The sequence below is a fragment of the Vanacampus margaritifer genome, chromosome 4, assembly GCF_051991255.1.
Source record: "Vanacampus margaritifer isolate UIUO_Vmar chromosome 4, RoL_Vmar_1.0, whole genome shotgun sequence".
Lineage (NCBI taxonomy): Eukaryota > Metazoa > Chordata > Actinopteri > Syngnathiformes > Syngnathidae > Vanacampus > Vanacampus margaritifer.
In genome coordinates, this window is record NC_135435.1 from 30,306,538 (window position 1) to 30,330,687 (window position 24,150).

The window sequence follows — 24,150 nt, forward strand, 5'->3', positions numbered from 1 at the left end:
GTCACAGTTTGGCTGTAGCCCCTCGTGCTAGCTAGCTAGCTCCCCGGGTGCTTGTTTACCTGCTAGGGAGCTAGCTAGCTAACTAGCGCCTAGGGCTAAAGCCAAACTGTGGGAGGGTTTTTACTTTCTGGACCTGGATTTGCCACCTCTGTCTGACATACAGTTGTGCTGATAAGTTTATAAGATATAACCTAAGGTTAAGTAAATGTAAATGTTCATGACAATGTATGATGGATGAATTCCGTACATGGTTAAGCTACTCCAATTATGATTTTACTCCTTCATTAGCGTAGCGTAGCTACAGGCTGGTGTAAGAATACCTAGTCATGCATTGCAAGTAGTCACACTCCGTTATTGCCATACTGTCTTTCACTAGCTTGTTTCATATTTATCATCATATTATATACTTCATAATAACTTTGGTGTTTGGTTACGGAGTCAGAATACATGATCACGAGGCACAAGAGGACATGCTCAGTTAGCATTGTACTTAGAGTTATTCATTGAGTGTTTGGTTTTTCATCTGCAATTTTGTTTCTCCTGTTTGCATACGTTACTCCTCTCTCTGGGATTTGGGTTTCTGTTGTTAAGTCTTGCCTTCATGCTGTGCTCTATGGACATCAGTCATTATAGCAGTGCCACTGATAGGTCATGATGTCACTTAGTGCGTGTATCCTCCAAGGCCATGGTAAATGAATTAAAAACGATTTGTAAATATGAGAAAATGACTACTCTTATGCAATAATCTTTAGGTCTTCTGCAATATGCATATTGCATGGGCCAATATTTTTTTTTCGATATATTGCCAAGCCCTGACATATGGATAATTAATTGACTTGCTTGTAGACAAATCATTTTGGCACTTGGCTCTTTGCAGCCATTTTCCCAAATTCTTTTAGCGCTGCTGCCAAGCCTGTCTACAAAACAAGCCCCAAGGCTAGCACGCTACATGAAAGAAGGAAGCACCTATGACCCCCAGTGCTAAGCGGCAGTTCCGTGCATGTCGGACTTAGTAGGCGACGGGACGACGACGGGATAAAATGTCCCCATTATCCCTCCTCCGTGCCAATAAAGTTGCAGTTCCCCCGGTGGAAAGAAGCTCATGGCGAAACAATCGTCCCCTTTCTGACGCCTCCTCGCCTCCTGCTCGACATGCCCGCGGGTGACATCACTTCATTCTGAGCGGTCCTCAAGCACACAATTCAGTCAATTGTCCACCCATCAAGTGACTTTACAAAAACAAGTGTGTGTGCGCAAGCGTGTGTGTGTTTTTTTTAACGTTGTATTCTTGGCTGACTGACAGTACTGTCATGCACCGTCCGTCCAACTACTCTGGATAATGCATGCAAGCAATGTTGTTTTCCCCCAACTAATGTTAATTTTATCAGCCATTTTTAAATTTAGTCTCAGTTTTAGTCTCCTTTCAATCACGCTTGTTAGTATTTATTATAGTTAGTCAACCTCATCCCGTTTTTATTTAGTCCATTGTTAGTTAACTATAAATCTAGCATTTTAGTCTTTATTTTAGTCCAAGAAAACATAGTTGCATTTATATACTTTTAGTCAATGAAAACTGTCAACATTTTAGCCTAGTTTAATCAGGACTATCATTTTATCCTTGTATGATTTTTTTGTTAGCAGATAATGTTGAACATTTCGGATCTTAAACCGTATCACATGAAATTTTCTCTCATCTTTTTGATCAAAAACAAACTTCACACGCAATAATTACAGTGTATCAACAAGTGGCTATGGCTCCATGCTATGAGCCAGTAAATTAGCCAGTATTAGTTAGCAGTCGGATTAACATTATTATTGAAATATATAGCCGTTGGATTAATGTTACGTTATAACTATTATTTACTTTTTTTAATCTTTCACCGTGAATCCGTGGTGAAAAATGTTTGTTGATGAAATTATTTTAGTTTAGTTTAGTTTTCGTTGACGAAATTAACACTACCCCCAAATAATACATTTCAGGGTCAAACTGTAGCCATCATAAGAGCTTAACTGATGTCGTAGCGTTCCAATCACAGATGTGACGTCAGTCGTTGTTAATTAAAACAGGATAAACTTATAATAATAATAATATGAAAATAATGCAAAACTTTTCTCCCAGTGGAGTTTTAAAGGTAAAGCCGGATCAAATGATAATAATAATCCTATTTTGGAAAAGGGTAACTGCTGAATTGTTGAATTTAATTGAATTAGCAGCCATAAAAACAAAAACAAAAGAAAGCTTTTGTCATCATCTGCACGATAAAATTAATATAATGAAACATAATGTATGTAAGTGATTGAGAATTCATTCATTGTATTAGCAGCCAGTCATTTCCTAACTTTATTTATGGTTATCAACACATTTTGGCAGTCGTAGAAGTTGTTTTGTTTTCTTTCTCATTTAATTGAAGAAGAAAAGGCAGTGCATTAAAGCATGAGATTAGTTTGGAGTTTGACAAGTATCTGACAAAGGTTGAGAGGTGCAAGACAATGGTTGACATTATCAAGGTGGAGACCAGGAAGTTAGAGGGTGTCTGTGATGTATTGTGTGCCATGCGTTTCCTTTTTAGTCACAGTGATGTCACAATGATACCCTGAGAAGTGTTGGTGCTAGTTTACAAAAAGCAGTCAGTGTTACAAACTTAATGATGGGGTCGCTATATTTAGCCAACGTATAGTGACAGGCAGAACAATTAAATGCTCCTCCATTTGATGGTTAAAGGTACAAGCAACCTGTTGCGCTACATACAACAGAATAAATCATGACTGTCTGAGAGTATATAAGGTTTGTGTTCACATTTCACACAGAGTTAATCGATTTGTGAGTGCATTGAAAAGTGATCATCATGAATTGACTATTTTGTTTGCGCCTTGAGATTTTTATGAACTAAAATAAATGTGTCATGGTTGGATCAATTAAGTTTAGGAAACACCGTTATGTGTGCAGGGCCACTGCGTGATCACAGTGCAGCTCACCGATGAAGAGCTGGCCGTGGATGAGGGGGGCGCTGCCCCCACCGCCGACTACTTCCTTTTGTTTGCCGGCAGCACGCAAAGGCATCTGAGCAGCACCCTGAGGAGCGGCCATGACACCCTGCAGGCGCTGTGTCCCGGTAAGACACAGACTTTCCCCGCGTCGGTATAATACTATTGACTCATTCACTCGCAGCCATTTTCACTGAAGCCCGGCTGTTTTACTGGATTTTGACTGATTTTGCAAGGCCCACAGAATATTAGGTTCTAGTGCTTTAAAGAAAAAAAAAAGTTTTTCCATCTGTTTCCGTTTTGCAGCAATTAGCTTAAGAATATGGATAAGTTTCATCATCATTCACAAATCTGTTTCAAACAGTGGGGTAAAAAGCTTTTTTTGCAACGTAGCCCTGGTTGATCTCTTATACTTTGCTGCCACCTGCTGGCCGTTTTTGTAATAACTATCATTGCTTCAATCATTCTCTTCAATTCAGAGGCTGCATTAAAGCCTTCTGTATGCTCTAGCATAAAAAAAAAACATGGGACCAAATGAGTTAAGGAATGTAAGCGCAAAAAAAAAAAATTGAAACCTGGAGCCTCAGTTTACGAACTTAATTCTTTCTGCTCCAACCTAAATGTTCAAGGACCGAGGTATTGTTTCCCATGTAAATGAATAGAAATTAAATATATCTGTTCCAGGGCTCTACACTAACTTTTTTATAGCACTGGTTGGTCGCACCAGCAAAGGATTTTGTCACACCCTTTTTTGGGGGAGGCACAACATGACCATATTTACCATATACTATTTACCATATATAGTTAGGCATACCTTTTGTTCCATATGGCACAAAGATTGACAGTGACTCAAGATAGGATATTTTGAAAATATTTTACTCTCACAAGAAGTACGTTTGCAACAAACAGGGGCTGGCAAAACAGGTTGATTATTTTAGATAATTTAAAAAGAAGTGTATGCATTTATTCCAGTGCTTCCCAAGTATTTTTGTTGAGCCCCCAACCACCCGCATAAAGGTAGAAGAAAATATTTTGCGCCCCACAACTCTCTCCTGCGACCATAAGTACTAATTAATGGTATCATTTGTCTATAAAATTGTTTTAAGTAAACCTCTGTAGAAGGGTTGATACTCCTTGCACACTCTCTGACAATGAAAGCACCACTGCCATCTACTGTAGTGGATGTGTATTTGCACATTTTTTTCTAGTATGGCAAAAAAAAAGAAGTTTGGTCAGGTCAGAGAAAAATGTGTTTTAGAGTTTTACATGCTGTTTGATGTTTAACTTATTATTATTATTATTATTTTATTTTTTTACAGTTTTATGACAGTTAAGAACTTAATTATGCTGCTTAAAAGACACTGGAAAAGATTTGTATTCAGTTTTCATAATTTCCTCTGAGGAAAAATTCTGTCAGTAATTGTTTTATATTTTAGGAGGCACCACGTTATATGCGAGCATCTGCGCGTTTGTTTGTACGCCCATCTGGCCAAAATATGGTGCAGATGTGTCTAGTTAAAAATCAAAAACAGTGATTTTTTTTTGCTCTCCACACTCTTGCAATTTGTTTTGAACTGCAAGATAGTGAATTCTGTTCTGGTCATGTAATAATCAAGTGATCAGGTCATCGGATTAACCCCAATTGTCTTTGGTAAATAAACAACTAAAATGAAGCACTACTGCTTAGATAAGGAGGCTTAATGGGGAAGATATTGCATAATGTAAAAGGATATAGTATCATAATCAAAGATGACCCGTGATGATAAGTCCTTCTGCTCTCTCCTGCTTTCAAATACATTGATCATAACGCCTTTATATTGGCCTGCCAGCAGGTCTGGGCATATTATTGCAGAGGAAGAGAGAAGATGGAATAAATGATTAATCTTCTTCTCTCATACTGTTCTCCATTTTAAACAAAAGTGTGTGTTCCACTTGGTGGTCAAATCCACCTGCTTGTATATTTTCTTCTTTATCATCTGCAAAAGGTTGATAAAGGGTGACACTGATAACTGCGCACAAAAAGGTAAAGTCAAATATGTTCTAAGTAGAATGTGAATGAGAATGAGTTGCAGTTTGTAGCACATTGACGTAAACTATAATGACAGGAGAAAGTTACAAGTGGTCTACGTATATAGAATTGGTCTACGTATATAGAATTGGTCTACGTATATAGAATTTTTTAACCTAATTCCGGTTACTTAATTCTGTCTGTTAGCGAGAGCCACTACATCGTGATAACTTACATTGATGTTTCTGCATTTGGCAATTTATTATTATATTATATTATTAGTATGGGATTTTTTTTAATGGGCTTTAGGTGAACTGATGAATACACACACGCTCGCACGCACGCACACACACACACACACACACACACACACACACACACACACACGCACATACACATACTCACCCACATACAAAAAAAAAAGTATATATATATATATATATATATATATATATATATATATATATATATATATATATATATATATATATATATATATGTATATATATATGTGTGTATATGTATATATATATGTATATGTATTTAAAAAAAAAACAAACATTTATTAAAATTTTTTTAATTGATTTGTTGTTTTTAAAAAAAAAAAAAAAAAAAAAAGGAGAGCAATGATGATGTCAAATCGAATGAACAATACTGAGCTCTTCTGAAAAAGAAAGAAAAAAAAAAAAAAGTTACAATGTTGCCAAAAAGAATAGATTTTTACTATAACACAAAAAAAATTGGGGAGGGGGGGGTGTTTTACCATGACTAAAATGTCTTAAATTATTCAGTCATAAGCTTTTGAGAAAAAAGTTGTGCAATCTAAAATTAAAAAAAGTTAGTGAGAAAAGCTATACAGTATTTTATTTATAGAAAATTGTTAGTTACAATGTTATCTGAACGAATACACATCTTATGAAGAAAACAAAACTGTTTTGCGAGACTTTTCTTTCAGATTTTTTTTTTTTAATCTAATGGGAAACAATGTTCTGAGTCGTAATATAGCAAGAGATATATTTTTTGATGTACCATTTTGAGAGAAAAATATAAAACATAATAAAAAAAACATTCTACGAGGAAAAAAAAAATTGCTGGAAAAAGGGATAATAAAAGTTTTGGAAAACAAAACAAATAGTCATCATACAGGAAAAATATTCGGAATGCTTGATGGAAAAAGTTGCATTATTACTATAAAGAATACTGTACATATTTTACTATGAAAAGAAGTTATTAGATAACCCAACTTTTGTTGGACATTTTTGCTGGTCTCTGTTGTCCATGCAGCTCACAGCTGTTGCGAGGAGGTTTCGGTCACCTTGTGTGCCGTCACTCGGGGCGACCCGAAGACCTCAGAAGAGCAGACGACGCACCCGTCTCACGTCGCTCCTTTAGCGGAGCATCGCTTCACCTTCGTTCAGGACTTTGTTTTTGACATGGCTCAATTCCTGGTGAGCCTTGAAACCTCCCCACTTTCAATTTTAGTATTGATATGATGTTTCAGCATTGTAAGCATGTACTTCCCACCCAGGTTAGCACGGTGGGCCGCACAGACGGCCTGGATGGCGCGCTGCTCCTCGATGAGTGTCACATCCCCCTGCTAGAGTGTGAGTGTCTGGACGAGAGTCTGGCCTTGGCCCTCCACCACATCCCGCTGCCGCCAGGATGGAACTTGCTGGGGAATCAATGCTCTGACAGTGCCGGTAAGAAAAACAACCATTCACACTCACATTTACACTTACGGATAATTTTGTCATCAATTAACCAACTAATCAATTAATTATTTATTATAATTCATAATTCAATTAAATTATCAATTAATTAATCGTACAGTACCATTCATGTTTTTGGAATGTGGGAGGAAACTGGAGTACCCAGAGAAAATGGGAATAAACCACATATTCCATACAGGAAAGCCTGTCAAACGTTTTAAAATTTTAAATCAGATTAATCACATCTTAGAATTTTGATTAATTACGATTAATCAGTAAATTGAAAAGGCTTTTTATCATCATTTTTTGTCCACCAAATTTGAAGAGCACCTTCCATGTGTTAATTTTTTCTACATTTAATGTTATGAAGATGTCGTCCACATTTTTTGATCCACTGCACACATCCTCCCCTTTTGCAAATCAGCAATATAATTACTAATTACTTGCATAATTTAAAATGAAAAAAAAAAAGGCCCCAATGTTTTCACATTAACAAATATTCTGAATCAATGTCATACGCAAACATTTATTAAATGCTTTACTTTAATGCATGTAGTTATGTTAGCTACGTTAACGTAGCTATTCGCTATCAAGCTAAAGGATCATCTCTGTTCAAAATGATTAGTATGATTAATTTGCGTTAGTACATGATTAATGCAAGAATTTTTGGTGATTAATCAATGAGTTAACGCTTTAACTTTGACAGCATTAAGCAATATCCAAATGCCACCATACGATAAATATCACGAAAGCTCACGATACTGTGTAAAAACTCACGATATTGTAAAAAGAAAAAGAAGCTCATATTAGAAATCGTAACATGACATGACGATGACGATATCATGGCAATTTTAGTATTATATCACAATTTTGTTTATTTTATTTTATTTCACAAGAAAATGTTTTTGAGAATGAATGCATATTTGAGGTGAAAGGGACTTTTCCCCCCTGAAAAGTAATATTTAACATAATCCTTTTTCCCCTGAAAAAAAGCTAGAATATTTTTGATAATGAGTGCTTATTTTATAAGTAAAAAGTCATAATGAAATAAGAAATAATACATATAAAATTTGAAAAAAAGTACGAAAAACACACGCAAAAAACACACTTTGATTCAGGGTTAGCATGCGCGCTGAACGGATGCTTTCATGAACCCGCGTCACCAAACGCAGGCAGACTGCAGTTAGTTGGGTCTCTCAAATGAGAACCGTCAACAAAGCAAAATGCAGTTAAGATCACTAATCAAATGAAGATGTCTGCCTCGCCAGTCATGCAGTCTTGATGAAAACCATACACATTTGGATTCCGCAAGTCCTGGTTGGCAGCGACAGACAAAGTCATCTCAAACAACAACTTCGGGAACGTTTAGAGTGCTGCCTTTAAGGACCTTTTGCCTTGAAAATTCAAAAATGTTCCCGGAGTTGCCTCATCAAGTAGCATTGTCAGCGAAGGTCTCACCCGCCCCTAAGATAAACTCCTTAAGTGACCACAAGTGACAGCTTCTTAGACACCGCCGTCATCGTCTCGCCGTGTGACAACGTCTCAACGAGTGGGACACGTTTTATCGGCTCTGTCAGGTGACTGATGGTGACAGGCGGATCGGTGGCGGTGATGTTGATGACAGACATCTTCCTGGTCGCAACGAATGTGTGTGTACATGCATTTATATGTGTGGGTTTTTGATGGGTTTCCATCTCCCATGCTGAAACACATGCATATTGCAAAAAGTTAGTGAAGATGATTTTTTTTTTTTGCATTGAATATTAAAGGCAGTCCTTACATCCACCTCGACAGCCGCATTTCTGCCTCCTCGCACACCGCCTCCGCTCACACCCACCTCCACTTGCTTCGCTGTCGGTTTCGGCTGCTAAGTGAATCCGAGCTCCGAAGGCCCGCTGGTTCGCTCCAGCTTAGCATTCGGAAGCTAGTAAACGTTCCTGAGTAGTCATAAATACAGAGTGATACTCTGTACTACGAGTCCGCTGTTCCGTAGGCCGCTGGTTCTTCTGGTTTAGCATTCCGCGGCTGGTTCTTGACTAACCCAAATTCACTGGATGACCATAAAGTAATACGAGCAAGTGTTGGCAATCATGATTTGCTGGAAATTTTTTTCCATTTTCGTTTTTTTTTCTTTTATGTAAAAACAGCTTAAGTGACAAAGAAAAATCATATGTAAAAGAACCAAAAGAAGAAAAAAAAAACCTTTGTCACTCTATCCACAACACTAAACCTAAAGAACACCCTAACCGCTGAATGCTCCGTACCAAATAATATAAATACTGTCCACTGTATTAATTCCCATTCTGGTCACCCTTCCCTTTCTCCTGTAGATTTGCACCCGCGGGAGACCCTGCTGCATTTTTCGGCCTGGCAAGGCTTGGTCCGCGTCACACGCTTCCTGCTGTGGCAGCCAGGGGCGAGGGACGCGGCCCGGCTGCCGAATAAGCAGGGCCACACACCCGCTGCCGTCGCAGGGCTCCGGGGTCACACCAGCCTGCAGCAGCTCCTTGCACAGTGAGTTCCCGCTCAGTCACCACTCATACAGGCTGTTCGAAGTCTTGATGTGCCATGGTGGTGTGCTTCAACTAGAAATATGGAATCATCATTTCTGGGGAGTGACGGGACGGAAAGCTAATTGATGCTTTGAGAAAAAGGAAGTAGGGCAGTAAAATTCAGTAAAGGTAAAACTGTGCGTAATCAAGTGTAATTTTTTCATTTCTCATATTTATTTGATTTAATATGACAAAAATAAATGGTGGAAAAATAAAATAAATGCTATGCAAAAGTGCATTTAACTGAAGCAACCCTCTTCGCTCCCAGCTGTTTTACTGGATTTTGACTGATTTTGATCATTATTCACAAAAATGTTGAAAACACTGGGAAAAGGAGCTTGTCGTAACATGGCCCTGGCTGATCCCTTATATTCTGCTGCCACCTGCTGGCCGTTTTTTTTTTTTTTTTTTTTTTAAATAACTACCATTGCTTCAAGCGTTCTCTTCAGTTCAGAGGCTGCATCAAAGCAAAAAACAAAACAAAACAAAACTTATAAATACGTTTTTGGGACCATGGTAATATTTAAAATATAACATATTTATATGTTTTGGGGAGCAAATGAGTAAAAAAATAATTACATCAATAATGATTGAATCAAATAATGAAATGTATCCATGAAAATGACAAAAAAAGGTTATTACAAAATGATTGGAATAAATACAACACAGAAACATACATGTAAGTAAATGAACGAATGCAAAATAACTTCTTCATTATAGTAATAAATACAATCGATTTCATTTTTCATTTCAATAGTGATTTTAATCCAAAAACTAATTCAATAAAATAATTTATTACAACAACTGAATGGTTGAATACATAAATGACCAATTATTAAATAAAGCAGAAATAGTTAAGGGCAGTACAGTAAATGCACACAAAAACCTTGAATGATATGTATTTAATTAAAGTGAATGAATTGATAAATATTTAGAGAGGCCAACCCATTTCATCACCTCTCAAGATCCTTCTGGAAATTTTGCCAGGAATTTTTGCGTCTCAGCCAAAATAAACACCCACTACCTTTAGCTTAGCATTTTAGCTGCACAGTAGAAGTAACGTAAAGTTTAAGCAGCCCTCAATTGCATTATGCGTCACTTAATTTCTCGCTGCAGCACCACAAACCCGACAATTTGGTTGATCGTGGTGAACATCAAATTCTCTGAGGGCACACTGGGAAGCTTCTCCCAGTATTTTTCCATGCCGAAACCATAGCAATGGAAAACTATTCTGCTGCACGAAAGCCCGAGTTACGACTTTGCTGTCTAATGATGTGTTTACCACACTTACATAACCACAAACACGCACACACACGCACACACACAGACAGCAGGGTCATCTTCACAGATTTAACTGGCGAAGGGACGGCATGTGTTCTCCCTGCAATGGCTTCCTCATGCCGACACGCTAAAGAGGTCAGATTGTCATTATTGCGCGACATGAAGCAGCTATTAGTTAAATGGACTGCGATACGGCGTCAAGTGAGGGTGGACCTTCTCCTCTCTCAACGGAAATCTCACCGCTTTGCCGTAGAACACAATTGAAGTGACAGCGTCATGTTTGGCGCGGTCCAACCCCCCTCAAGCAACTGCCTGCCCTCCCTAATCACGAGTAATGACATTTTCCACATGAGGTCTGAGGTCACTGGTGACTTGAGGAGCTAAACGTGGTCCACCCAGCGTTGCGCAAACGGTGCCGCCCACTCGTTCACGGGCACAATAACTCCCAACACCAGTTCCACCAAATTGGGTGAACCAGAGCCATATATAGAGTTTGGCCAACTCGGTTTTCAGCAGGGTAACAAGATGGCGTCCATATGTCATGTGTGATTGGTCACGCTGTGATTGGTCAACTGCTGGTCACGTGACAAATGGACGCCATCTAGTTACCCTGATTGAAACCGAGTTGGCCAAACTCTTTCTATGTATGGTTCTGGAGTGAACTATCGAGTTACGTTGTTTCGACTTAGCAACGCCCGTGCTTTGTCCGTAGAACCTTCTTTTTGTTAATTTCCCACAGTAATCACACCATTTTAAAGTTATTTAAAGTTGTGTTGTTGTTACCTCCAGCAACGGATGTCCATCGAGCAGGTCGGCTCGCCATCAGGCGCGTCACATTTACACTGATCTGAATATATGACTGCAAACCATTGAAGTCACAGGGCGGCCATCTTGCTCCTCCCATCTCGCGAGCAGACTACTATATAAAATATATGGTATTCGTACAGATTAGACATATACAGGTCGTAGGAAGTTAGTTAGAGCCAGGGGGCAGGGTGGGGGTTTTGTGGCGGGGTTGTCACTATTTTTAACAAGTAAAATAAATAAATTAATTAATTAACTAACAAGTGGACTGTATGTGCTGCTTTGAAGACTCACTTTTTCTTTTATCGCTCAGTTCCCTAGACCCCAATATTAGATTTGGCAGAGGCATCTTTTGTTGAATTACAGTTATAATTTTTTAATACAAATATACAAGTTCTCTCTTGTAAACATCATTAAGCATCTCATTTATACATGTATTTAAGGCAAGTTGTAAAATGTCTAAAGTCCTCTTGTTTATGTTTAACAAATTTAAAACATAATAAATCTTGCTGTTTCTACTTTCTACTAAGTACTGTCTCAAATGTTCTCCAATTTCGATGCTGTAAGTGAATAGGATCGTATGCCAAGAAACGTTTCTTGAGAGGAGCAATACGGCGGCCTCCCAGCTTCAGAAGTCTTGGCCTATCGGCTAGCCAGTCATATATTCAGATCAGTGGTCACATTTCCGTGTTTAAGTTTGAATTAGCTCTGCCGTCCGTCAACAATGAATGTCCGGGCCGTGCGGAAACACGAAATATTGGTTCCGGCCCTTCCGGGTCGCGCTAATATAGTTATTTAAAATTACTGTACAAAGAATTTTGATGTAAATATCAATTTTAATGGGGAAATCCGACTTAAGTCAAAATTCGGGTCACATCGCCAGCGTAGGAACGGAACTCCGCCGTAACTTGAGGACTTCCTGTTGTAGGAAAAAGTCTCAGACTCATGTCTGAAATTGAACAGGAAGTCGTTCGCACCCTCTAGAAAGTTAGACAAAACGAGTTTTTGGGGTCGCCAACCAAATAGGATGGCAAGGAACCATGCGTAAAATTCAACATAAAGTCATCTATTTTGGTTTAAAACAAATATTTTGGGGCTCCTACTTTTGCAAGTTGTGCAAGAGAATTCATCCAAATGTGTCCGACTCCCAATCAAAGCAACTATCCTAGATGTTATTTGCCAAGCTTGTTGGTCTACATTGTTGGAGCATGGTGTCAAAATTTGATGATCTTTTTGACTATTCAGTATAGACACAGGGGTGCGAGGGCTCATGCATTGTTGCTTGTAGTATTAATTGCTGTTATCATTGCGTGACCCACTTCTAAACCGCTAAAAAAAGACTCGTTAACAACCACAATGACTTTCTTTGCTCTCACTGTAACTGGATTACGGCAGCAAATGTAGGGGGTGCGGATCAGCTGACATCATTGTTAAAACTCTCTGTGCTTGATGGGCCAATCGGGGCTGAGCTTCTTCCTCCGGGGGTTGATCTAAGTGTTTATTCGGCGGCAGGGCTGAGGCAGACACCGAGTCGGACGGAGGCCCCCAGCGTGTCCAGCCGGTGCCGACGGACGCCCTCGTGGTTTGCCGCTTCCCCGGCTTGCACGCCCTGACGCAAAGCGTTTACCCGGGCCGCGACTCGCCCAGCCTTGGCCGCAGCGTGGAGCAGCTCTTGCATTTGACGAGTCATCTCCACGCCAAGGTGAGTCATGGAACTCTGCGTTTGATTGTTTGTCTTTTCCCTGCCCTCGACTTCTCACCCCTGCGGCTCGGTTCGTATAAGCGGCGGAACACCTTATGAAATTACACAGCCAACTGCGCACTTAACCTTGTCTTTTCCCACAGAGATTGTCTGTGCTGGAGCTGCGCTCAGACTGCCTGCACACGGCCGCTGAGTGCAGCGAGGGTGTCGAGCCGGAGACGACCAGCTGCCCGCAAACAAACACGCCAGAAAATCAGCTTGAAAACGGCGGTCGCGCCACTTATGGATATGGCGACGAGGAAGACGGGTCTATAGTACACCCCGGGGAGCATGTCCTCAGCCCTCTTCAGGATTGGGTGTGTCTTGAGTCTAAGAGGGCTGATGCAAGGGAACAGCCTGACACTGCACAGAACTTGACTTTGTGTGAAAGGCAAGAAGGGGGAAGCCCGCCGCCTGTGGAAAGCCTTCAACCGCCAGGGTGGGGTGAGCAGGAAACTGATAAAAGAGGAGAAGGACGGGAGGACGCAGAGGGAGAGGACTTATCTGGAAAGGAAGTAAACGGAGTACCAGGGAGCGGTGGAGGGTCAGTCATGGGCCAGTCACCATCGTCTGACGCTCCAGTCCGGGAGTGTCACCAAAATGGCGAGGCGTTGACTCATGGCCTGGACCTTTGCCACGGAAACTCCTTAGGCAAGGAGGAAGCTTCAGTGCAAGAGGACCTCCCACCTCCGGCAGGGAGCGATGATGTAAGCCTGGAATCAGATGTTCCGCCTCCCGGAGAGGGGGAACCTCCGCCAGATGTAAACATCTCGGAACAAAACCAGGAAACAGCTGGCCAGGATCATGCGGCGGAATGGCAGCAAGACCCTGATCAGCAGACTACGGATAAGGAGACTTTTTCGGACTTGAACGTGACTGAGGATGCCGACGTCGCTGTGTCACCCGGAGAGGAAGATCCAGAGAAGACTGAGGGCTCACCTGATCAGATGCTCAAATCCGCCATTGATCCCGATTCGGGCCTAACCCACGGCTTGTCCAGTGACGACGACGTCAGCTTCCAGTCAGTCGGAAGCTGTACGACAGACATATTCCACCCCACCGCAGAAAGTACCTCATTGGAGGAGCAGCAGCCAACTGAGGGATTTATTGTGGAAGAAGTGGAGCACATGACGCCAGACCAAAGTGGCACGTGTTCGCCAACGTCAGCGGAACCCGTAACAAGTTCAAAGGAAACTGCCATGGGTTTGGAGCCCAGCTTCCACGCAGAGGAGCGTCCTGAGGAACCCGAGGAACCAACGGCTGCCGAACCTTCTGAGACTGACCTGTCGCTAGGCGGAGATTCTTCAGCGGGGACGGTGGAAGAGGAAAATCCCAGCAGTGCTGACCTGAATGAAGGTATGGATGAAATTCAGTCAGTACTAAGGTCATCATGATGAGCCATTTCAAACATCTACAAAATATAAAAGAAAAAAAAAATACTTTGTATTCCTTCGACTTAAGGTGATTAATCATACTGAAGACGAGGATGGGAAATCTCTGATTGTTTGACCAAGTCCGGTTCACGATAGCATTATATACAGCCCGGCATGCAATCCTAAAAAACAATAAAACGTCTGAGCAAAAGTTATAAAAAGCCCTAAATGCTTGTAATAATATCATAATAAACATTCATACAACCATAAAATGCAAATTTCTGGAGGTCCTCAGTTTACATTGACCCCACGTATGCCGTTTCCATGTAAACAAGAAACTAGTGAAAGGGATCACATAAAACCATGTGATCACATGGCAAAAGAAGGGCCCAGTTTGTGCTTTTTTTCATATATTTTTTTTTAAATATTTATGGCTTAGATGTGTTTTATCATTCAAAGATGTACTCCAATTATGACTTTTGTGTTAGCGTTCATTAGCAAACGATATGACAAAAATGTGCATGTAAACCCGGCTACTGAAAAACCAGCCACATCTTAAACAGAAACCCAAGTCACAGAGGGAGGAGTAACTGAGTCAAAAGAATTGTGGTGATTTTTAAATTTATAATATTTAAATAAAAAAAGGCATTTTAATATTACCACAATGATTGCTATTGTCTGACATGACATTAATTTAGACTTTTTTGGTACAGCTCTTTTAAGGGATAATATGAGATGCCTGCAGATGTACCTGCCTGTAGATGAAAGCATTTGGATCAAATTCTTTTCAAATCCTTTTGCAGAGTTGCTTTACACAGAGATAGCAGTTTCTCCGTACACAAATTTCAGCTTTCAGGAATAAAAGACTTTTATAAACAAAATAGAAAGGAATGATCAAATAGCCACTTTTTGAGTTTTAGTCATACACACTCCCAGTGGCATTTTTAGGATCACATGATATTTAATCAATATAGCAAGGGGGAGAAAAAAAAATCCTGTGTGAAAAGTGAAGACAGAGAAACACAGCAACAAAGTTATTTTAGCCCCAGGCTGCTCCACTTCGCGTGTGTATTTGTGTGTGCGTGCGGTGCGCCAGGGTAAAAATGTCTCACTTCACTTGTTATTGATTCCTCCGTGCTGCCGCTTTGTCATTGCGCCCACCGTCTGACTTGTGTGTTTGTGTTTGTGTGTGTGCGTGTTCTCCAGAGGGGCCGGTGATCATGTCGGAACACGGCGAGACCACCTGTGCCGCTGAGGAAGCAGATGAGACTGACTCTTCCGCGGTAAGTCCCCACAGTAGAGGTGTGGCGTAATAATAATAATAATAATATTAATAATGCTTATTAGTATTATTGTTGTTGTTGTTAGCATGAAAACGATGCCATAAACACCCATACACATTACATGTCAAGGTATGCACACTATTTGTTTGTAAGGTGTTAATGGTCCACTATGTGGTCAAAAGGACAAAATTATAAGCCACCGGCCATTCTGGTTCATCCACACAGACCTAAACCAAGCCCACCTTTAAGGAACTCTACTCAGAAGCTCATGATTGTCCAAAATTGTGATTTTAATTGTTGAAAGGAGAAGATAAAAAGATAGGAAACGTAATATTATAGTACAGCTTTGTTGCTAACCACAACTACAACGCCTTAAAAGTTTCACATGAAATTAAAGGGTGGAAGGAGTCTTATTGCATGTTGTCAATAAGATAATAATGAGCTTTACATTGGAGATTTCCCCAAAGGTGTTCCCTCAAAGTTGAAAGCTTACAATTGTCCAAAAAGCATCTTGATTATTACGTAAAGTAGAAACCAAAGCTGGTAGTAACTTACTACTACATTTACACTTACTACTAGCACACCACACTTCAGAGTAACCTTTCGGAGACAGTCAGAAAATGCCCATATTTGGTTGCTTTATCGGTATGTGTGATCTCCACCCACTTCATCAATAGGGATGTAACGATATCCCAACATCATGATTCGGTATTATTACAATATGAAGCTCACGATACCATAATTATCACAATATTGTGGGGAGGTTGGCACACACTGAGTTCACATTGAAGAACCCATTAAGTTCCTCCACATATTGACTCGGTTCACAAACATATCACGTTCCCCTTCATACTGTATGACGTGGATTTTAAACACAGCAGGGCCAAAACATGCCTTGTGAAAATTAAACGGCACTAAAGAACTAACCACCAGAGGGTGCTAGAAGTGCACAAATGGACCTGACCTGACAACCTGACTTTTTAACAGATGTGCTGCTTTCAAAATCGTGACATGACGACGACAACGATATTGTGGCAGTTTTAATATCACGATATTGCTATTACCGTTCCATCCCTATTCATCAACGATTAATAAAAACATATTTGGAAGTGAACAGGAGCCTAACTACACAATTAAAGACTTTGAGTGTGATTCCTACTAAATGTTTCAGCTATCATTTTAAAATTGTCACAGCCTGAGAATTTCTTCCTCACGTTACTCAGGACTCTGTTTCCAGCATCTTAAATATTTAACAACTTTAACGTTTATGATTGTGTGCGCACACTGTTTTCAGAGGAAGAAAAATCCCTCTTAATGCACTCCACACCACAGGATAATCACTCAGGATATCAACTTTGACTCAAATTACAACACTGCCATATGCACATGCTGCGAAGACTCTCCACGACTTTGAATAAAAACCCAGACCAAATCTAGCTCCTCCCTGGCATACAAAACTTGCCTCTCTAAATAGAACTATTTAACTACATACTTCTTTGACACCAATTACCACGCTCCTGTTTTTGTTTTTTGTCTTTTTGCCGTCATCTTGGGACGTTAGGGTGTTACGGGAAACACAGGAAAAAATGCAAATACAGTAGGTGAATTTTTCAGTGCATATCCTAGATAGGTTCCACAGATAAAAACGCAAATTGGTGAATAAAGGCGGGGTTCGGGTTCAGGGTGTTCAATGTTTACCTCTGTTTAAACCATAGAAAATGGCTGCCGTGCAGCACCGTGTTATTCTGCCGCATCGACGTGAACTTTGGTCATTTAGCACAAAAACAACATTTCCCCCCCCCTGAGTCTTTGGCGGGCGCGGCCGTGCAGGCAGGGATAAATGTCACTTAGCAAGTCAAGGGGAAATCTTGTGAAAGGCGAAGAGAGAGTAATGAGATGAAATTTGCTTACATGCACTTTGAGGTGCCAGCGACACATTTGCAGCCCCCAGGACATATTTTCCTTTTGACTCATGCATTCATTTTTGATTCTGTGAGTTTAAAAAGCGGATTTCTACATGGAGTTCAAACCGTGCAACAGGATCTCCCCTGCTTTAGTTTTATTTATGCACAAGCACATGGAGGCCATCTTCTCCCTGAAATGTTGCTGACTGACAGATTCCTCGGCAGCCGAAAGCCCGAGCGGCTTTCCGCATATTCCAGGCTTGCGGTTTCACATTGGCGTTTTTTTTCTCTGCCTCCGAAAGCCAGATGTTTCTCGGCAGCGCTAGTAAGCTACCTTCGCCAGCAGAGAGCAGCCTTGCCTCGTAAACGCTTCCGTCCTAGACGGTGCCTCCCTTGCCATATGATCCTGTTTGAATGTGCTGTATTTCCAATGAGGCTGCACAAAGTGCAGCAGGGGCTGAAGCGTTGCTTGATCTCACAGTGGAGGGAGGCGTGGTGAAGCAAGCGAGCTGTTTTCTCCCCTACACATTACGTCACAAGGAATCAATAGATCAAGGCAGCCAGAGAAATCCTGGTATGACAAAAATATGCACACTATCAAGACGCCAGATCATGTAGTCGCATTTGCCAGATCATCTCTGTTGTGATTTATTGGACAGTAACATGTTGCTGGAGCAACACAGTTGAATTACAGTCTGGTGCGCTGTGTTGAAATATGTAAATCGCATCGCGCAACAGCATCTCATGAAACTTAAACGAGCGCGAGCATATCGAACCGCTACATAAAATAAACAAGCGTGAAAATCATTGCGACAGTTAAAACGCAGAAGGGCCAGCAGTGGCAGCTGTTGTTGTTTTTGTTTTTTTTAAATTTCATTTCTTTTTTTCTCCCAGTACCTTACAGCCTGTATCGTCTGATGCAACACCATGCTGTCAGATTAACACTGTCAAATTTACTCAGCTTACTTACCTTTACCTGTATCAAATCATTCTCTTTTTGTAAAGTTTTGTTTTGGCTTGAGGATCTCATTTATTTACTGACCTTGTTGGGAAAGTGCATTGTCTATGCCAACTAGTTATTGTTTTAAAAATGAAGTGAATAGTTTATTATGATTCAAATTTTGTACAGACGCTCCCCAACTTACGAACGAGTTACGTTCCGAGCGATCGTTCGTAAGGTGAATTTGTTCGTAAGTTGCTTCAGTGCTATATTTTGTATTATAATTTATGTTTAAAGAGAATACGTACAGTACTGTACTACGTATGTTAGAGAGAGAGAGCGAGAGACACACACAGTATGTACATGTACGTAATAAGATAAATAAAATGAAGTTTAACTTACTTTTGGAAGATGTACTCGATGCTTAAGGATTTGATGGAGGAGGAGGAGGAGGAAGAGGAGGATTTTATATCATGAGAGGTTCTTCGTTGTCGCTGGAATGGGCTTCAAAAGTTACTTCCTCCTCCGTAACTTCAATGTAGGAAGAAGTTGAGGGTCGCGGAGAAGAAGATGAGGGTTGATGAGTATCTTCCTTGGAGGATTTACTAGAAACTGGCCGAAAGAAGCGATCTAACTACGATTGCACAGTTTTCTTCTTTTTTTCATCATAAATGATGCGGTAGCACTGTATGGCATCATTCAATTGATTTGCAACCTTTGTGCAACGTTCAATATTTGGGTCTTGCTGCTCGAAGAGTGCGATGGCTTTATCTATGAGCGACAGGCGTTTCTTCTTCTTCCTCCTCCTCGACACGTTGCTGAGCCTCCAATGCTGGGTGAGCTCTCACAGCGCCAAGCGTCGGTATTAGCGGCGGAAAGAAGCACTACAGTACTCGGAAAAAGGTGCGCAATACAAAATCTAACTTACAGCATCTCTTTCCGAACATTTTTTGACATGCGCGCATGCGCGCAGACATGTTCGTATGTACCGTTGTTCGTAACTCCAATGTTCGTAAGTAGGGGAGCGTCTGTCAATTCACGGTTCCAAAAAATGGACTCGTTCATAGTTTTTTTCCCTTTCTTTTCAATATGTTTCCACATTTCTTCATTGTTGCCACCCATTCAGTAGCCCCTCAGAGATTCCAAAGGGACCTGGGAGTAGAGCCACTGCTTCTACACATTTCGAGGAGTCAGTTGAGGTATTTCGCTTTCCCAAATGAGGTTTTTCATTTTGTCTAACTAAAAGAACACCTCTGTGTAGACAATGGGATGCACAGGTGGGGACGACATGTTCTAATAGGGTAACTAAAGGGAGGTGGCCAGAAACAAAGGTCAGGGTTCCTACTGCCCCCCAAGTGCTGTAGATAAACAGAATAAAGTGATGGCCAATAAATGTACAGTAGTTAGCATTTGTAGTATCAGACAGGACCATTGCGCCTTAGGTCTCAGGCAAAACTGATATTCGTTTGTAAAGTTTATATATAATTTTTAACCGAAAAAGAAGACTCAAGTGTGCCCCTCACAGAAACTCCAGAAGCCGTTGATTCACGTCATCCTGAATTCCCACCAACGTTCTTCTGGGCTCCAGGCTATGGATTGTGTAAGATATGAAAGGAGTCAAAAGAAGCAAAGCGAATAGGCCAAGTGGTTTGTTCACCGTGGCTGACAGGACACTGACAGCTGTGACAAAAAAGATTTGGGATTCCATTTATTGGGCGGCTTTCTGGCAGCCAGGGGAGTTGGCGACTTACTCAAGGGTACCTCAAATGGGACTGTGCTTTGAAACAGCAGTCCATGACCATTTTTGCGCCACGGACCGATTTCAGATGAGGAATATTTTGACAGAGGGGCATAGAAACAAATAAAAACAAATACAACTCATCAACATACCAAATGTAATTACTAGTGGGAGTGGAAGGCTTCATTACCTCATTTGCGAGGCCGCCGTCACGTATTTTGCAGAGCAGGCTTTGTGTGCGAAAATGACCTGTAGGGATAAAAACATTTTTTAAGTAGGACTACTGTTATTATCTCTTAAATGCAGCTTTTTCTTGGAAATTGTACGCTCTACTTCTCCTTCTATCTAATTATTTGCAGTTCCTGCTTTTCTGAAGAAGCTCTCCAGAGACGTGTTTTCTTTACAAAAATGTATTAGTTTGTGGGCTTGCTTTTTCTGTACAGAAGCACTGTAGGACGCACCCACTGATCTGTATATATTACTGGATAGCCAATAGGCCAAGACTTTTGAAGCCGCGAGGCCGCCATATTACCACTCCCAAGAAACGTTTCTCGCATACGATCCTATACATTTACAGTATTGAGACAGTACAGCATGATTTATGATGTTTTACCTTTTTTAAACATAAACAAGACAAGATAAGAGACCACCCCGCCAACCAACCCCCTCAACTCCGCCCCCTGTCCTTATACTAAGAGCCTACGAGCTGTATACCAGTATGTCTAATCTGTACGTATACATATAGTTTATACAGTAGTGTGCTCGCAAGATGGGAGGGGTAAAATGGCCGCCCTTTGGCTTCAACGGCTTGCACGGTCGTGTATGGGCTATCAGCTATCCAGTAATATATACATATCAGTGGATGATAATTAAAAACAAAACAAAAAGTAATACTCATGAGGATCAATAGAAAATTTTTCATTCAGTCTCCTTTTCTCTGGAGAATCTTACCCTGAATTAGCACCTGTCTTCTTAACCATTCATCCACGAGTGCTACGTGGGATTGACGCTTGTCAAACACCTGGCGCTCAGCGGCGGCGTTGGCAGTTAGCACGCGCCAACTGCCTCATTTGTTTGGCAGACAAGTGATGCCAGGACCAGAGGTCGGGGCGGTCATGTTGGGGAAAGAATATGGTTCCGCCATAGTGTGCCTGCCACCTGGCGTGTCCTCCATCTTGTCTGCTGCCCTTCCCACTAAGCGCAGAAAACACATTTGGCTTCCGTCTGCTGCCATTGTCGTCCTCGTTCCGCTGATTGCGATTCCCGTCGGATCTTCCGGGATTACAGTTTTGTCAGAGCAAGAAGCGTATTGATTCAGAATAAAAGAAACGCTGTAAAGTTAATCCTCTGCCGTCCCACCGTTTGATGACACATCATCGGGCACAGCCAGGAGTTTCTTCCCTCAAGGATATGTGGATGGCTCTTGAGGGAACGCCGAGTCGAGCCGCCGGTAATCTTCCGAATGCTTGGCAGCCACTCAGTCGTGTCACCCCCCCAGTGATAATAACCAGCAAAAAATGCTGTTTTTCGTCCCTAACGCTATGATTACAGTGGATCCTCTAAGGTCTGGACGGGAACTTAGCCGACCACAGATTTGTTCTCATGTGGAAACAATTTTTCCCAGTGGAAATAATGGTAGGGTCAAACTTTCAGTATTCTAATTCCAAAGTCAGGGTTAGGGTTTCAAGTTTGGGTTTCAAATTGTAATTTCATGCCTGTTTGAGTTTTAAGCCATGTTTCAGGTTACGTCCAAGTGTTTTTATTTTCATTTTTTCGTTCCTGCCTGGGCTTGGGTTTCAAATTAGGGTGTCAACTGAGTGTTAGAATTTCCAACAAGGGATAGGATGTAATTGGGCTTTTAAACGTGGCTAAGGCTTTCAGTTTAGTTTTTAAAATTAGGGTTTAAGGGTTAGGATTTGAAATTAGGGTGGCAACAAAGTTAGTGTTATGGTTTCACATTTGGGTTAAGGTGTCAACCAAGCTTTCGGAGTAGGGTTAGTGTATCTATTTCCGAACTGAACAACCTTTACTTTAACCTTGCTGTTGTTTTTTCCTCCTCAGGGATAATTATGTTCCTGAATGAATTTAACGCAGTGCATGTTTATTTTCCCTAATTTCAATTTGTAAGTAAATTAAATGATCCATTACAAAGTTTATTTTATGTGTTGCTTCCGCTTACTAAGTTTAGCACAAGTTTTATTTCGACAAAGGACAGATAGAAACTAGCATAGTGCTAAATTGGGTGCAGCCATCTTTTTAAAATTATTGCATATTATCTTTTAAATTAACTAATTATTTTAAAAAAACAAAAACATTTTTACATCAGGAAAAAGTATCTGTTCTAGCCGTTTTGCAGCAATTAGCATTAGAATATAGCTAAGTTTCAGCATTATTCACAAATCTGTTTAAAACAGTAAGGGAAACAGCTTGTTGCAACATGGCCCTGGTTGATCTCTTATACTCTGCTGCCACCTGCTGGCCGTTTTGGTAATAACTACCATTGCTTCAACCATTCTCTTCAGTTCAGAGGCTGCATCAAAGCCTTCAGTATGCTCTAGCATAAAAAAAAACGTATAAATACCTCTTTGGGAGCATGGCAATATTTAAAACAGAACGTATCAAAACATGTTTGGGAGAAAATGAGTTCAAGTAGATGAGTTAGGGGATTCCACTTATAGTTTTCTTGATTGAGAAAACCTGGGGCCCCTCAGTGGCGCACACTCAGTCATGTGCTCACTTTGCCTTTCCCACCACGTGCCGCTCCCCCAGGAGCCTCTCTTGGCTTCCTTCCCTCGCCCACTAGGGGGCGTTGACCCTCTCCCGCCGGCCTAATTGTGTCAACTGAGCGCACAATGGCCAAAGTGTCATCTGTCCTACTGTATACAAGCTAGTGTTGTGGTGGACTGAAGGAAACAGAGGGGGACATTCAGTGAGCCCAGGAAGGGGGGCGGGGGGCGGTCACCAGTCTGCCAGAGGCCGGACTCAAGTCTTTGGGAGGGAAAGAAGAGGAGGAGGAGGAGGAGGAGGGTGCAGAGGCTGCCTCCTTGTCCAGATGTTAGGCGCAGCTCATCGGCTTTCCTTCCCCTCCGTTGGCTCTGGATATATTCTTTTCTGTTTTGGGGAGTAGGAGACCATGTACGAACGCCACAAGCGGAGGTACAGCTTCTGTGCCAAGGGCGAGAGGGCCGTCAACGTGGTTTTGATCAAGGTAAGACCACCCGAAAAGTTTTTTGCGAGCGCCAAAGCAGTCGGTTGCAAACCACAGGAGGTTGCAACTGCACTTACACGCAAAGTTACACCCGTGAAAGTGACTTTTAAGGAAACGTCTCGAGCTGCTCAAACTCTGCTTAGAACTGTGGAACAAACTGTCTAACTTGTTTCCACTGGTGATGCTGCGAGGGTCTTGTTCATTAAAAAAAAACACACACACACACACACACACGCGCACCCTCGGGGCGGTTTGTGGATACTGCATTTGATCGTTTTAGGGCCTCAGTGGGGTTGTTTGGTCAGGCTAGCGTGCCATTAGCGTGGCGCTAACCCCTCTCAGGTGCTGTTACATGAATGCTCATGTGGCACTCACTGTAATCATCCCTCAAAGTGGGATTATTATTCTACAAACAAAGGTTGAGGGTTTCAAATGAGGGTTTCAAACAAATAGTTGAGTTCAAGTCATGGCTCGGTTTACAAGTTAGAATTTCAAGGTTTAGGGCTCAGGGTTAAGCTTTTACATTCGGGTTTCAAACCAGGGTGAGGGTTCCAATTAAGTATTAGGGTTTCAAATCATGCCATGGTTTTCAAGTTTGGATTTCAAATCTTGGTTAGAGTTTCA

The 24,150-nt window shown here is 41.2% G+C and overlaps 1 protein-coding gene across 8 annotated transcripts in view; it reads left to right on the forward strand.

Moving 5' to 3' along the window:
* The window catches only part of LOC144050206 (A-kinase anchor protein 13), a 94,586-nt gene that overhangs the window by 16,750 nt on the left and 53,686 nt on the right, over nt 1–24,150 (forward strand). For all 8 annotated transcript variants that reach the window (XM_077563274.1, XM_077563272.1, XM_077563275.1 and 5 more), the window contains exons 3-9: nt 2,948–3,113; nt 6,278–6,441; nt 6,522–6,693; nt 9,033–9,216; nt 12,852–13,041; nt 13,185–14,436; nt 15,660–15,736. In XM_077563274.1, the coding sequence (XP_077419400.1) occupies nt 2,948–3,113; nt 6,278–6,441; nt 6,522–6,693; nt 9,033–9,216; nt 12,852–13,041; nt 13,185–14,436; nt 15,660–15,736 (2,205 nt within the window). The remainder of the gene's footprint in view (nt 1–2,947; nt 3,114–6,277; nt 6,442–6,521; nt 6,694–9,032; nt 9,217–12,851; nt 13,042–13,184; nt 14,437–15,659; nt 15,737–24,150) is intronic.